The sequence below is a fragment of the Acinonyx jubatus genome, chromosome B1 (assembly GCF_027475565.1).
Source record: "Acinonyx jubatus isolate Ajub_Pintada_27869175 chromosome B1, VMU_Ajub_asm_v1.0, whole genome shotgun sequence".
In the NCBI taxonomy this organism is placed as follows: domain Eukaryota; kingdom Metazoa; phylum Chordata; class Mammalia; order Carnivora; family Felidae; genus Acinonyx; species Acinonyx jubatus.
In genome coordinates this window covers 65,034,707-65,050,260 of record NC_069382.1, presented here as the reverse complement: position 1 = coordinate 65,050,260, position 15,554 = coordinate 65,034,707, and the positions used below count along the sequence as shown (strand labels likewise).

Sequence of the window (15,554 nt, the reverse complement as noted above, 5' to 3'; positions counted from 1 at the left end):
AAACAGATCACCTCCCATAATGTGAGTGGTCCTCGTGCAATCAATTGAAGGCCTTAAGATTTAAGAATGAGTTTTCCATAGAAGAAGGAATTCCGCCTCAAGCCTTCCCCATGGAAATCTGCTTGAGTTTCTAGTCTGCGTACATATTTCAGACTCAAGACTTCAATACCATTTTGTGTCTGAGTTGCCGTCTATTGGCTTCATCTGGATTTCAGACTCCAGACTATATATAGCATCCCAATATTCACTCTTACCTGAATTTCCTGTTGGCTGTCCTGCCCTAGGGTTTTCAGACTTGCTAACCCTCCTACCATCACCTGAGACAATTCCACAAAATAAAAAGATCGGGGATAAAGACAGAGATAGAGATAGACAGAGATAAGGATAGAGATAAATATAGAGATAGAGTCAGAATAAAGAGATACAGGTATTAATTATATTGGTTCTGTTTCTCACATAATACGCAACAATTTGCTCAGGAAATTATTTTATAATTAGAAATGAAAATCTAGAAATGTAGCACCAAATAGCTTACACACTCTGAAATTGGTATCTCTCTTGTGTTTAAACACAAAACAAAATAGCTTTGCGTGAGCTTTTATTCTCAAAACTTAACATGATCAATTTCTTCTTACTTCTACCTCTGTATACTTGTATATCATGAAAGTGCCTGTGTATATATACCAATTATTTAAGTTTATCTCACACTAAGGAATAAAAAAGTAACAGAACAATATGAAATAAAAATTTATTTACTGTACTCTTTATTTCATATATATGGACTATAATAATCACATAAGAAATGTGTCTTTCTTTTTGGTATTCATTGAATACTTTTATATTCTGCATTTAACAGTTATAAGCAAGACATAGTTTTAGCCAATTAACAATTCTCTCTATTACTCTTAGTGCTTTAAAAAATATATTGGTCAGAGGCGCCTGGGTGGCTAGGTCAGTTAAGCCTCCAACTTTGTCTCAGGTTGTGATCTCACAGTTCGTAGGTTGAGCCCCACATTGGGCTCTGTGCTGACAGCTGAGCCTGGAGCCTGCTTCTGATTCTGTATCTCTCTCTCTACCCTTCCCCATTTGCACTCTGCGTCTGTCTCCAAAATACATAAACATCAAACAGATATAAAAAAATAATATAAAATAAAAAATATATTGGTCAGCTGAAATGTTTTGGTATTTTAATGTCAACATTCAAAGCAATAGAAAGGTCATAAATTTCAAACATACACATTTTGGGGGTTCCCAATAATTAAATTAACTCATCCAGAGCCATCAAAACACATTCTAAAAAAAGATATTCTTAAGACTTGCATTCAACTAAATTGCATTAAACCATTTACTGATACTCTGAAATAGCACACTTGTAATGTAAGAAGAAAATTCTTTGTCTCTAAATTTGCAGATCAAATTCAGGAGGTGATGGTTTTGAGATAAAAATTATGGATATCACAGATTATCTTATTGCTGTTAGTCGCCGAAGTTTCAAATTCTGTGATATGACAAACACATCTGTGTCAGTTAGCTACAAAACTGCTGGTCCTGTAGGAATCAGAGATATACTCTCCTACAAAATTATTTTGCTTTGATTTAAATCATTTTGATGCTACATTATCTTTGTATTAGCCCAGAATTTTCATCCATAATGCTTTTATGAAAATATGAATGTGGTATTAAACTGCATGATTTGCTTTATCACAAGCAAATATTTATATTTTCCTATATGTCTTTATTTATTTACACACACATATATGCCTTACTCAGAATGGACTTAGTATTGACATTATATGATTATAAAACAAAACAAAATTGTTTGTGTAATTTTAAATGTTTTCTTCCTTGTTAAACGATAACTTAGCAAAAATAATAATTCCATTTAGCTTATAACCGAAACATTTTTAAATTAAAAAATGTTTCATTTGTTTTAAACAATCACAGGCATATTGAATTAAATTATTTTCTTCATTTAAAATAAGAGGTCTTGGGGGTGCCTGAGGGTTGAGTCGGTGCAGCATCAACTCTTGATTTCGGCTTAGGTCACGGTTCATGGGTTTGAGCCCTGTGTTGGGTTCTGCACTGAAAACCTGCTTGGAATTTTCCATCTCCCCTCACTCTCTGCCCGCCCCCCCCACCCCCCGGCTCTCTCTGTCTCTTATTCTCAAAATAAATTTTAAAAATTAAAAAAATAAAATAAAATAAGACGTGTTTTTCCTATAAGATAGCTGGAGGGAAGCTCAATTATCTTATCCCACTTATACTTTTCTTCTCATTTTAGTGCATAAGATGTGAATTGTCTCCATACATCAACATAAGACAACACTGGCTACTGGTACGCTGAAAATAGGAGTTGAAAGTAAAAAATCTAAACAATGGAATTATTAAATATTTATTTTACTCATATCTCATGGCCATGCTAACCTTTAAAATGAGTATTGGGAGAGGATCCATGATTAGGTCTACCAATATTTTAACTTATTTGGGGCGTTTGGTGCATGTCCAAACTTGTGTGGGAACACATAAATAACATAGATACCTTTAATCTTACATATTTTGGTGTATACATGTTTATGTGGAGATATATATAGAGCTATGACAATGTAAACATAATTATATTTATCATCTCATAAAAATGTAATCCCTAATATGTATGATTAATACCCATTTTGTTAGATATTATTTTATTTTCAGAATGCTGTACCAATATTTTACAGAAAAAAATCTTTCTAAGAAGGGTAAGATACATATTTATAAATAAAAAAATTGATATTTTCCCATATAAATCTAAAGCATTCATTCCACTGAGACCTCATAAAAATGAGATGAAAAATAAAGGGGAATCAATATTTATAAAGCAGCTAATATACCCCAGTTTCCCATCAGATTATTTTCATGTTATTTTCTTTTATTTTGTTAAATAACCATTGCCTACCCAGATGGGAGACATTCTAAATTAAGGAGCAGGTAAAGTTATTATGATGTGTTCATTCTACACGTTTCACTTCTATTGCCTTTATTTTAATTAGAGCAAGTAATTAGGAATATACAACATATTATTTTTCCTTCTCAAGTATAAAACCTGCATAGAATATCAGCCTGTCTCACAGTTTTAATATTTTCCTCCCCAAACTTCTCATACACGCATGGATTTCATTGTGTTTTCAAAATATAATTCTACTTAACAAATCTGCTGCATAAAACTGCATAGGAAGTTTTTAAATACTTGCCTGAAATCCAAGGAGCTTTTCACTAGGCTTAATGTGCCTCTGAAATTCACATTCTATGGGTTGTATCACTTTGATTCCATCTTCATAAAAAACATAGAACATGTTCCCAATTCCCAGACCTTAGGAAGAAAAACACATTCAGAAGTTCAAAATAAAATTATCAGAAATCTTTACAACCAAAACTCAGTGTTCCTCCCAGTACTGGCAGGAGATCGATTTGTAAAGTTGTATAATGTTAATAAAGCAAACCATATGAATCCTTTACCTTATACCAAAGCAACTTTGTGATATTATGCGACATTCTTCATGGTCTCTAATCTGCAATTCAGTGATTTCTTTAGTATAATTCAATAAATGTTTCACATAGAAATGGAACTTATAAACTCTTTGATATATAGATTATGTCTGACACCTTCCCCACTTAATTTAGGTGTTGATTAAAAAATAAAAATAGTTTTTGAAGAATTATATTTATTATATATTATTATTAGAGTTCCCTAGGGAAAATAAAATTTCATTCTTTGTAGAAGTTTTGTTTACATAAAGACTTTTAGAAAGAAAAAGACCAAGTCTTCCAGATTGGGGAAAATATATTTTTTCCTAAAGTAATTTTTGTAAATATAATCATATATGAGGCTTTAGATTTCAGTTTTTACACTGGCCAAGTTTGGGACCCATTTCCATACTTTAAAATTTGTATAAATTTACGCTCTTAGGAAAATATCAGTAAATGATTGAAATCATACTTTTAATTTATTCACACCACAGATTTGGGTATTTGATATCTCAGAAATTCATCTCACTTTACTGATCCATGCCTAATAGGTGCAGGATGCTGCAAATCAGACACTGGGAATGTGGGTAAGGTTAACTGATGCCTGCATGTGGGAGGCTTTCACATACTCCTGCACACCTGTTCTCTGTTTCCTCTGCTTCTGCTTTGTTCCATCATGGCCAGTCCTTAACACATATAGTTCTTTTTCTTCTTCTGATCTTCACCTGAGTAGCTCCCTCTCTGGCTGTACTATTTTGCACAATTGTATGTATTCAATCTAACTATAGCATGCACAATTCAATGATAGCATGACCTCTTTAAAAGATGAGTAATGATATTCAAATCTCAGTAGTTTGAAAAGCCAAACCATTATTGTTTTAAATGTTTACATTCTAAAAATATTTATAAAGAAAAAAATTTATTTAAATACAAAAAAATTTCCCCAAGCATCATTTCATTTTGATTGATAACACCTGCAAGGTTTTTTAAGTCAAGCCTAAGGATCATAATAAAAGTGTATTGATTCATAAAAATATTTGTTTATTCAACTTAAGCCACATTTATTCTTATCTAATATGTTCCTAGTTAATAAAAGGATCACCAATTTTGTCCATCCAGTCACATATCCATCTATTCTTATGATTTAGAGGAAAATATATTCAAGTACGATTATGACTTTATTGGTGTTTATACATAGTGGTTATAATTTTCTTTTAACACATGAAATCATTTCTATATAGTACAGTTATGCATTTTAAGTGACTCCGGATCATTTTCACACATCTTATTGTTTTATAAATATTTCATAGTACTCATATTTTAAAATGATGCAATCTTTATCAGTTATTATGTATTATAATTCCAGAGAGCACTACAGTATGTTGGAATATTTCTGAACAGTAGCAAAAGTAGCAAAAACTAAATTCAGGTCGTATTTTTCATAGAATTTAATTCATAAATTTTCATAAAATTTAATTTTTTCATGATTTCTAATACTTTTAATATAAACTTAATATTTTTCAGAAAATAAAATTTAGTAGTTGTCAGCTCTTATTTAAATTATGTTTATACATAGATGAATATAAATTCTATGCCCAAAGGATAAAACTTTTAAAAAGTCTGATTTTATGCCAAAACAATTGATTCATATCCAAGCTTCCATGTAAGCATTAACATAGGATTGACGTGAACTACATGTTGGTGACTATCAATTTTTTTGGTTGTTGAAACTTGTAAACATAATCATGTAGTCATGTGGTGTCTAATTTTTAGTTGTGTCAGTTAACTGTTTCATGATTGTTATAAAGCTCCCAAAATGTTTAATGACTATGACTCTCCCTTCCTTCAGCTACTGCAAAATTCTGGTCCAGAATCAGGAATCTGAATGTGTTTGAATATGAAAAATACTCTAAGTCCAGAGTGCAAAGTTTCATGAAATCTTTCTGCCCTGACTCAAATGGAATCTTTCATTATGTCACTTACCATATTCTGTATACAATGCAGTCAGTGGAATTTTGCTGAATTGTTGCACTGATGAAGTTTCTAAGATGTATTTTCCTCTAACACCTACTTAATTCATCCAAATCACTTGTTCAAATCTCAAGTCTATTTTCTTACTTTTTAAAATATAAATAACACATTCAGTGTTGTTACAAAAACAGCTGCTTCTCAGGTTACAAGCTATTGAAGAAATACAGATTTCATTATGCAAAGTTTAGTTTGTTCTTGAATTTTTTTTATTTTCAATGGAAATATAACTTTTCAGTTCTTATGAATAGTAATGCCAGCAAAATAACGTATATATTAGCTAAAATAATAATTATAAAATGAGTAGGTTTTAATCACTCTCTTGCTATCAATTAAAATTTTATGTATACCTTTAGAGCCATCTATGAGTTCCTCTTCTCTACACTCACAAGAGATGTGTTTTCCTTTTTCTTTTTCTGGTTAGAGAAATATTTTAAACTAAGTTTTCTTTAGATTTTAGCAGCAGAATTTATGATCTGAATATGTGATACAGATGTGTTTATTTTTAAATTTACTGCTATAATATTATACATATAAACACTTATTATGATTATACTGGGCACAGAATAATAAAAAATACCCAATAATGGAGATGTTGGTAGTTAAAGACACAGATTTTCATTTAGAGCATTCATTAGCTTTATTTATAAAGAAAATAATAATATATTTGTGTACGTTCACTATAATTATTAAGCTGTCATGACCAAACTTCTTTTTGTTGTTGTTGTTTAGATGAGACAGTAACAAAGAGAGATAAACTCCATTTTCTGGGTTCACACATTTCAAAGATCAATCATGGCAATAGAGCTAAGTGTTGTACCATGGGAAAGTTACTCAGACTATGTGAGAATTTCTCTATCTCAAGCTTGGAGATAAGTATTATACTTATGTCATACAGCTATTATAAGAATTAGATTAAATGGAGAATGTAAAACATTTAGCAGTGACTGGTGCATTGTAAATTTTGAAAAAAAAATGGTACTGTCGCTATTTTTATGACTGACATTGTCTCTTCTTTTAAAAATTAGTAGAAAAAATTGTAAAATGGTATATAACCTGATTTTGATTTCTGTTCTCATGTTTTCATCAAATCTACACTGTGAGATATACTGCTACATTTCAGTTTTCTATGTTATCAAATTCTATGGATCCATGAGCCTGCTAAAACTCAACTGCATTTTCTAGTAGGAATTCTTGAAGTTGATCCTTTCCGGGGTCTACAAATTCAAAACTATTTTCATAATGATACTTAGGTGTCATTTGCATTTTTCTCTTCCATTCTCACACATTAGATTCTTCCAAATATAGAGGGTAGTTTTCAAGGGGCTACATGACATGTGATATAATGAGTGATATCACAACAATTCACCGCAGAAGCAGAATATATGAATCCAGCATCTTCTATTGAGCCAGACATGAAAAGAATTTGCAAAATGCAAAACAACGTGAATCTCTTCATTTTTCTAATGTAGCTTTAAAAATATAGCTTTCAAACTGTTTTACTTATGGGTACATATAAGGAGCTTATTATAGTTTATTTCAATAAATTAATAAATAAACATCTTTTACTTTTCTCAGTTTTAATTTCTAGTATGGTAAATATAAGTGGATAGTAGTAACCCCATAAAATCAAGCTTTTGAGTTCTCAATAATATTGAAGAGAGCAAAGGGGTTCTGAGTCTGAAAAAAAGTTTAATAACCATTTAGGTTTCAATTACAATTCTTTCTTCATGAATGCGTTGTATTGCAGTATATTACAAAAGTTCCTGGCTTCAGTAAAAGCTTCACCACTCTAGTCACAATAAAGATTTGCAATATGTGCAGCCTGTTGTTTCTTTTTTCATCCCCTGGTGAAGACAGACACATGTACTTTGTCTTTTCCAGGTCGATTGTTAATCTAATGGAGTATAGAGGCTCCAGAAAGTGATCCATAATTTGTTTGTTCCTTGTGAGCTTTCTTTTTGCTTTGTTTTTCTTTCTATACAGAGAAAGGACGTAAGCAAGAATTACTTGCAGTCTTGTAAAAGGGAAGTATTTCCTAGAGGAATTTCTAGTCAATACTGCACCTTTAAATACATGAAATAGACTGAGAAAAAAGTGGATATAATGCACATTGCTGTCTCTTGAGGCTATCTGCTGAAGAATAACCATGTACCAAGATAATATAATTGTATCATTTCTTATAATAGCGTATATGTTACATAATTTATATCAACAATAAAATGTGGCTAATTTGTAATTATTGGATGGATAACGATGGCAAAAGATAGCAATAAAAACTATTTTGTGGTGATGTTTGTCGTTCTCTGTTTAAATTGCCATTGCTTTAACATTCAAATTATAGTCAAGAGCAAATTATAATCATATGATGCAGTGATTTGGTAACCAATCAAAAGATAATTCAGTAAGTTTTAGTGTTATAAAGTCCTTCATTGGTTGATATTATTATTTTCACCTTATAAAGATGCTGAGATTATTTTTTTTGAAATATAGAAAAAAATATCTTTTTTAGCTAAAGAAAAATATAAGCAAGAATAGATAGATAGTCCATATTGCATGTCTCATCTTGAATAACTTAGCAGGGAAAGGTTTTGGTTCACGAATGTTCCCGTTTTATATCTTTGTCTCTGGAGTTAAAAACTTTTTCACACCCAAAGCTCCTCCCCTCCTCCCCTGCACGCACATGCACTCTCTCTTTCTCTCTCAAAATAAATAAGTAATGAAAACTTACTTTCATTCTCACTAGAAAGTTTTTTGCAAGTGGTCATGCCAGGCTCTTTACTGGGCACTATTAATTCAGCAAGTGGGTACTATTTGACTGGTCAGAGCGACATTATGTAAAACCAGTCCTTTTGAGTCAGTATACCATTTCCTGAACTTCCAAAGATATGCTGAAAAAGCTGAATACAAATCTGCATGATTAATATCACATTTAATGATTAACATAGCAAAGGTTATAATAGAATATTTTTGTTATATAATTAATATTAGTTAGAATTATGTATATCTTTGTATATACACCCATGACTATATATATATATATATATGTATATACATTTAGCATACATCAATATGTATATGTATATACACATACATTTGCAAATGGATATCTCTTGTCAGATCACAATTGTGATGTGAAAACTTTTTAATGAAATAATTTAAAACACTCAAAAGGCCAGGTTGATGTTAGTATTTAAAGCAAGGGTAGAGAACTGGCTAATGAAAATATTGAGAGCTTGATCATGGTTTAATTGGCATCGTGTACTGACCGTTAGAAGGCATGGTCTCTACCTCTCCACAATGCTGTAACTTTCTAAGTTTCATGAATTTAGAAGTTTATGCTCTGAAAATCCTTTTTAATTTTAAATAACTTCTCAATATTACTGTGAGGCAGCATTCTGGTCTTGAGAACCTTAGCATTTTTTTTTCTCTAAAAATATACGAGAAGCTTATGGAACTCGCAAAGTTGGTATATATTAGTCTATATTTTTCAAACTCCCTTACAGTGCATAGTAGTTAGGCCAATGAAATAAGAATAATTTCAGGCTGAAGAAGTTGAAAACTGACCTGTTTGCCATATCTCTTTTTCCCCAGTTTGGTGACATTACAGATCACAAAGCTTTGCGATCAGATCATGGTGTAACATGTAAGCTTTTTGTAAGATTTCCCTGCAATTTTCTATTTGTATCTTGTGTTGGTAGGTGTTAATTATATTGATTTGTTTCAATCATTTCCATATTGTTGTTTGAGTAGATTCATAAATATTTACAAAGATTAGAAAGGACAATCTTTAATAACATAGAAATTATATTTTTGACTTTCAAATCATTAGATGTCATGTAAATCCACTATATCCCAAAGTAGCCTTTATTCAATATTGATCCTATAGATATTCATCAAAATAATTCCATGTTCTAACAAATTTAGGAAATGCTCTCCTATATAACGAACCACCTTACATCTGTGTTAGGCGCTTGAAATTAGCATATTTAAAAGTTAAGATTAATTCATCAGTGAATAAAATGGCTTAATTTCCTTTAATTCAGCGCTTATACAAACCAAAACACATATTATTAAGTTAGGCCGTATAATATATTCCTAAATTGCTGTTTACAAACAAATATTAATATACAATTTATTAGATTACATTTTATTACAAGATCATAAAACTGTTGTGGAATAAAACCAGTCGGTCTTTTAATGTGTATTTTCAAATCACATCATAAAGTCAGTTATCAACAAGAATGACTTAGACTTTAACTTACTAGATTGAAATTTTCTTTAGGGAAAATATTCCAGTCTTTATATTTCCAGTATTTTCAAAGTGCTTTACATTTAATAGGCTCTTTAAAATATTTGTCATTAAATGAGGTGGATATTTCCTCTCTTAATAATGTCTTCCTGCACTCCTGCAAGCCAAAATGATGGCTAGAAAAGGAGTGGAAGAACCCATAGAAAGTAGAGGACACTGTGCTTCAAGCTTAAATATCTGTGTAATTAGTATGATAATACACATTAAATTCAGTAAAATCAATTCAGATTACAAAACCCTGGCTAAGCTAGATTCTGATGTTAATGTTTAAAAAAATACTTTTTCAGTTATAAAATTTTATAGTTTTAATACTTGCCTAGAAGTAAAATGACATTATGAGAGGTTTATCATTTTAAACTCTTTTCAATATTAATCTTAAAATGCCAGAAACTGGAATTCCTCAGCTGATTTTCTCTTGGATAAATTTCTCTTGGCCACGACAATGACACAAGCATACAAACAAGGAGCATTACTACATGTGGAAATAAAAATGGCTCTCAGAGTTATGTAGTTCATATTTGTTATTTTCGATCCTTTAAAATAAAAGTAGAAAAATTAATTTGGAAGCTTCAGTTGGCTATTACTTTAATTACTTTTTATGAAATAATTGTACATACTGTTAGTATTCAGTGATTTCTCAAGCTGGCCACCATTACTATTATTATATGCAATCATTTCTAATTGTAATGTCTTGCCAATAACTGCAGTATTGTAAAAAATAATTTACAGATGACTATGAATCTAAATCAGGCATATTGTTTTCTCAAATATACTATGTTAAATCTTGTTTATTCTAAGAAACAACAAAGGACTCTGATGATAATTGCACATGAAATAAAAGATTTTAAAACCTTTACCCAAAGACATTTACTTATACAGGTCTTCAAATTATCTGTGAAATAGACTAAATGGCTATTACTCCTCAAGATATATTCTCTGTCAAACAAAATTATGAAAAGTAAGCAAATCACTGGTTGATGGAAAATAATTATTGAGAGTATACATTTAAAAAAACTAACAGAGGAAAATTTTAAATAGATAAAAATGGTTTCATATAATGAATCTCAGGGTCATTTAAATTAATCTGGAGGTCTCCTATAATTTTAAGGGTAGCCTGAAAAATATCATATTATTATTTCATATTCAAATCATAAAATAATCATGTTCACGATTGTTATCATAGTCAAATTATAAGAAAGCATTGTTTCACATACTTTGAGGGCATTCATATATCACAAATTTGCAAGGGGAGTGACAACTGTATTTCAAGCAATATGTTAGAAAATCTGGCTCAAAGAAGTAAAATAATACGTCCAGTTTTTACCAGCAATTAACCAGCAAAAGTCAGATCTGTGCTACCTGATCTCTGACTACTTAAGTGTTGTTCCTTGCATTTCGATAACATGAAATCAATTTTAAAAATTTCAGGAGATATATTATGTGATCTCAAGAGGGAAGAGAATATAAAGAAATGTTTAACAGACATGTTAATGCTAGTTTCAACAATGATTACATTTGTATGTTCAGCTGTGAACTACCTAAGTGGAATAAAATGAGAAGGTATAATTACACTAGAACCTCTTTAGAAAACCAGACTTTGAAGAAGCCCATACAAAAGATTTGAGAAGCAACAAATACCAACGGGGGGGAAATGGTGGTATGCCTCATCATTGAGAACAAAGCTGAGATGCTTCAATTCTCAAATTACTTGAAGCTTGTGAGACACAGCCCTCGCAGGTGGCAATGACTCCAATTCATTTAGGAAGCCCATTATAATGAGGGAAGAAAAAGTTTGTATAGGATCAAGTGTGAGGAAATATTTTGGTCATTGCTTACCAGAACTCTAATGATGACTTACTACATTTTTCTCCTAAGAATTTAAGTCAAGCACATGAGTACCTGGCCAAATGCATTCTCCCTGGTTTTTATGAATAAGAAAAATAATAACAATAATAAATGGAAGTGGAAACTGCTTATTCAGTATAGACTATGTTTAAGGAACTGGTAATAACCCTACTGGGTATTAACAACTAAACTTATATTTGAGATGAGAAAATTGGGACATTAAGGGGCCCTTGATTATATGGTAGTGGAATCTAGATTTGAATCTAGATCCTTCAAGTTTACCATCCATTTTCTTAAATAATTTATTACATTTCCTTGATAAGGTAATAGTTTTTATAATTTTTCTTTTTCTAATCGAAATCAGGGTTTATTATGGAAGTTAATGTTTAAGTTTGCCTTTATTTTTTGACATAATTTTAAACTCTTAAAAGCATTTCAATATATTATAATGTACCTCCCTGGTTATACATCAATAATAAATCAAGCTGATGAGGAGTAATAAATATTTTAATGGTAACAGTTTCACAAAATAATATTGATTTATAGTCAAATGAAAATATTGAGTCAACATAAAAATGAATAAGGTAATTATTAAACATAGTCAACAAATCTACTAAAAATTAAACAAAATAATCACAATATAAAAATAATGGAATTTAGTACCTTCTTCTCTCCATAATATGTTAGCTACTGCAGCATGTTAAAAAGAAAAAGGAGAGAAAAAAAAATGAGTAAATAGAGGTTCAATTGCATACTAATATAAATAACTATTAAAGAGGTCACAATCTCTAAGATAGAACATGTACATAAAAGTGATGTTGAATTCAACAAACTACTTCGAATTAACAAAACAGTAAAATGCTGGTACTAGCTAATAATGCTCTTTTCATTTACTGAAATTGTCGATTCTTCTTTGTAACAAAGATGTTGCTAATAAACAAAAAACATTTTACGCATCACTGGAAAGAATGGGATAGTTAGGTTAATGTTATTGAAATACATCTTTAGAACAAATATTGGTAGTTAAAACTATTTACTAAAGACAGTATAGTTAAAAGTTGCTAACTGAAAAAAATGTATTTTAAAAATTCTCAATAATCACAATATGTAATATAACTACAAAATATGCAACATTCCTGAGCAAGAAGAATTCTTGTAATTAAAGGATTTTGAACATGGCAGTAGCCTATTTTTAAGTAGCATTCTTTCACTTTTGAAACCAAACAGAATTGAATATAGTAAAACCTTGGTTTGCAAGCATAATTTGTTCCACAAACATGCTTGTAATTCAAAGCACTTTTATATCAAAACAAATTTCAAGACCCATTGACTCAGCTGCGATCATGTGACTTTCAGCATTGCATAATATTCATATTGCAAAACATTGCTCATTTATCAAGTTAAAATGTGTTAGAAATGTTTGCTCATCTTGGAGAACACTCACAGAACAAGTAACTGGTAATCCAAGGTTTTACTGTATTTCTAACTATATCTTACTTAGTTCAGTGCACAATAATGGTTCAGATTAAATTGTTTTTGGAAAATAGTTTTATTAAATATTATACCGAGATTAAATCAATAGAGTTAAAATATTGAGATAGAAATAATGAAATAAATACCAATTAGAAACATTCTCAGAGAAATGTCTACCTCCATTACCAATTCAACGTTGCCCAAATTTTATGCTTTCTAAGCAAAATAAGATGTCAAAACAAAGTGTGACTGATGTAAAATCTCATGCACAATTAAATATTCCCTGAATATTTTAGCCATATTAAAGCACTTTTTTTTTTAACGAAAGCCCTTTATGAATGCAGCAAAGCCAACACGGTAGTCCAGCACTCTTAGACAGATGCTGACGGACCAAGTCATCCAGTTTTCAAAACCTGCTGTATTTTTTAAAAATAAATTTGTGTAAAGTAAGCTTTTTTTTGTAATTCTTGGCATTTTTAATTCTTTATGATTATTTATCCAAATCTGAATGCATGCTATATGCTTCCCTTCAGGACATTTTGTTGTGCTATTCTTGTTGTCTACAGTGTTCTTGAAATGAATATGAAAATGATAGATCCTATTTGTGAGGAGAGGACACAGACCTCAGTTACCAGCAGTTAACCTCGGTCTGGAAGTAGATGATCCTGCTCCGGAAGTACCATCAGAATATCAGTGGTAGTCTCAGTGTCTATCTATGTCATTCACCTCACTTCCTCTCATCACAGAGGCATTCTATCATCTCACATCATCACAAGAAGAAGGATGGCGAGTGTGGTGCAAAGAGATATTTTAAGAGAGAGACAGATAGGGAGAAACCACATTTCCACAACTTTTGTTATAGTATATTATTAAAATTATTTTGTTATTATTGTTGCTAACCTTTTGGTGTGCCTGATTTCTAAATTAAATTTTATCATAGGTGTGTATAGATAAGAAAACACAAGGCACCTAGGGTACAGTGCTATAACTGGTTTCAGGCATCTGCTGGAGGTCTTGGAACATATCCCCTACATAAGAGAGAACTAATTACTGTATTCAGAGAAATTTCAGTAACTGAGTCTATCTGAAGCACAAAAGAAGATAAGGCCAGAGGATTTTTCCATGAGTAGATGAACAAAGTCTTTTGTACACCATGCAGCAGATATTAAATTTTCTTCTGTAGGCTCAGGAAAGGCTGAGCCATGATTAGACTTATCTTTGTATGGGTGGGGTTTTTTTGTTTGTTTATTGAAAAAAGGGGGGTGACTAGACATATTTCCTCATATCTCCATTCATTCTCTCAGTGAGTACTGACTGAGTGCCTAGCATGTGTCATTGTGTTCAGTGATATAGGACACAAATTAGAACAGGCCTAGTCTCTCTGTTAATAGAGCTAATGTTCTAATTGAGAAAAAAATTTTAAATTATAGATTTAATGTGTTATAAAAGAGAAGAACATTGCTGTGAATGCTTTCAACAGGTGGATTAAGCATAGTGAAATATTGAAGGTGTAGTATACAAGATAAATAAAAGTGAACCGAGTGAGGATTTAAGGGTAGGTTTTCCAGATACTGGAAAAAGCCTGCACAATTTTTAGTGGTATACCAAAGTACTGCTATTTTAAAGGGCTAAGGACAGATATTTTTTAAAATAGGAAATCATTTATGAGAAAGTACCAAAAATACATGGTTTGTGATACTAACATCAAACAAGGCAAAATTCAAGGCACTGCATGCTGAACCTAAAATTATACAAACTAAAAACATACAATTAAAATATAAGCAAAAGCTATTAGGATTGGATACAAAATTGATAAATCCACAATTATATTCTATTTCTATAACTCTTCACTTGCAGTGTTTGAAAAATTAAGAGAAAAAAGACAAAGTTTCAATAATATAATTATTAAAACTGAATTAGTATTTTTATAATAACTATCATACTATACAAACTGAATGTTGTATTATACAAACAAAAGTATTTTTTTCAGGCTTTCTGGAAAATATTTTCAAGAGTGCTCACAAACTAAACTAGAAAATAAAAAGTCTCTGTTTTGTAGATATATTCCAGTCAGCATAAATAATTTAGATATTTTCAGACAATAATAAAGAAAATATGATAATCTATGAGAGGTGTTTAAATATATTTTATTTTATTTTATTTTATTTTATTTTATTTTATTTTACTTTATTTTATTTTATTTTATTTTATTTTATTTTATTTTATTTCAGAGAAAGAGAGAGAGAGAGCACATGAGTGGGGGAGAGGAGCAGAGAGGCAAAGGGAGATAGAGAATCTTAAGCAGAATCCATGCTCATCACAGAGCCCAACACAGGGATTGAGCCCAGGACCCTGGGATCATGACCTGAGCTGAAATCAAGAGTTGGATGCT

General features: G+C 30.8%; 1 protein-coding gene across 3 annotated transcripts in view; it reads right to left on the bottom strand.

Annotated features, from left to right (window-relative positions):
* The window catches only part of FSTL5 (follistatin like 5), a 781,763-nt gene that overhangs the window by 93,231 nt on the left and 672,978 nt on the right, over positions 1-15,554 (bottom strand). For all 3 annotated transcript variants that reach the window (XM_053216758.1, XM_053216759.1, XM_027068355.2), the window contains exons 11-12: positions 12,353-12,379; positions 3,231-3,349 (exon numbers count right to left, since the gene is read on the bottom strand). In XM_053216758.1, coding sequence (XP_053072733.1) covers positions 3,231-3,349; positions 12,353-12,379 — 146 coding nt within the window. The remainder of the gene's footprint in view (positions 1-3,230; positions 3,350-12,352; positions 12,380-15,554) is intronic.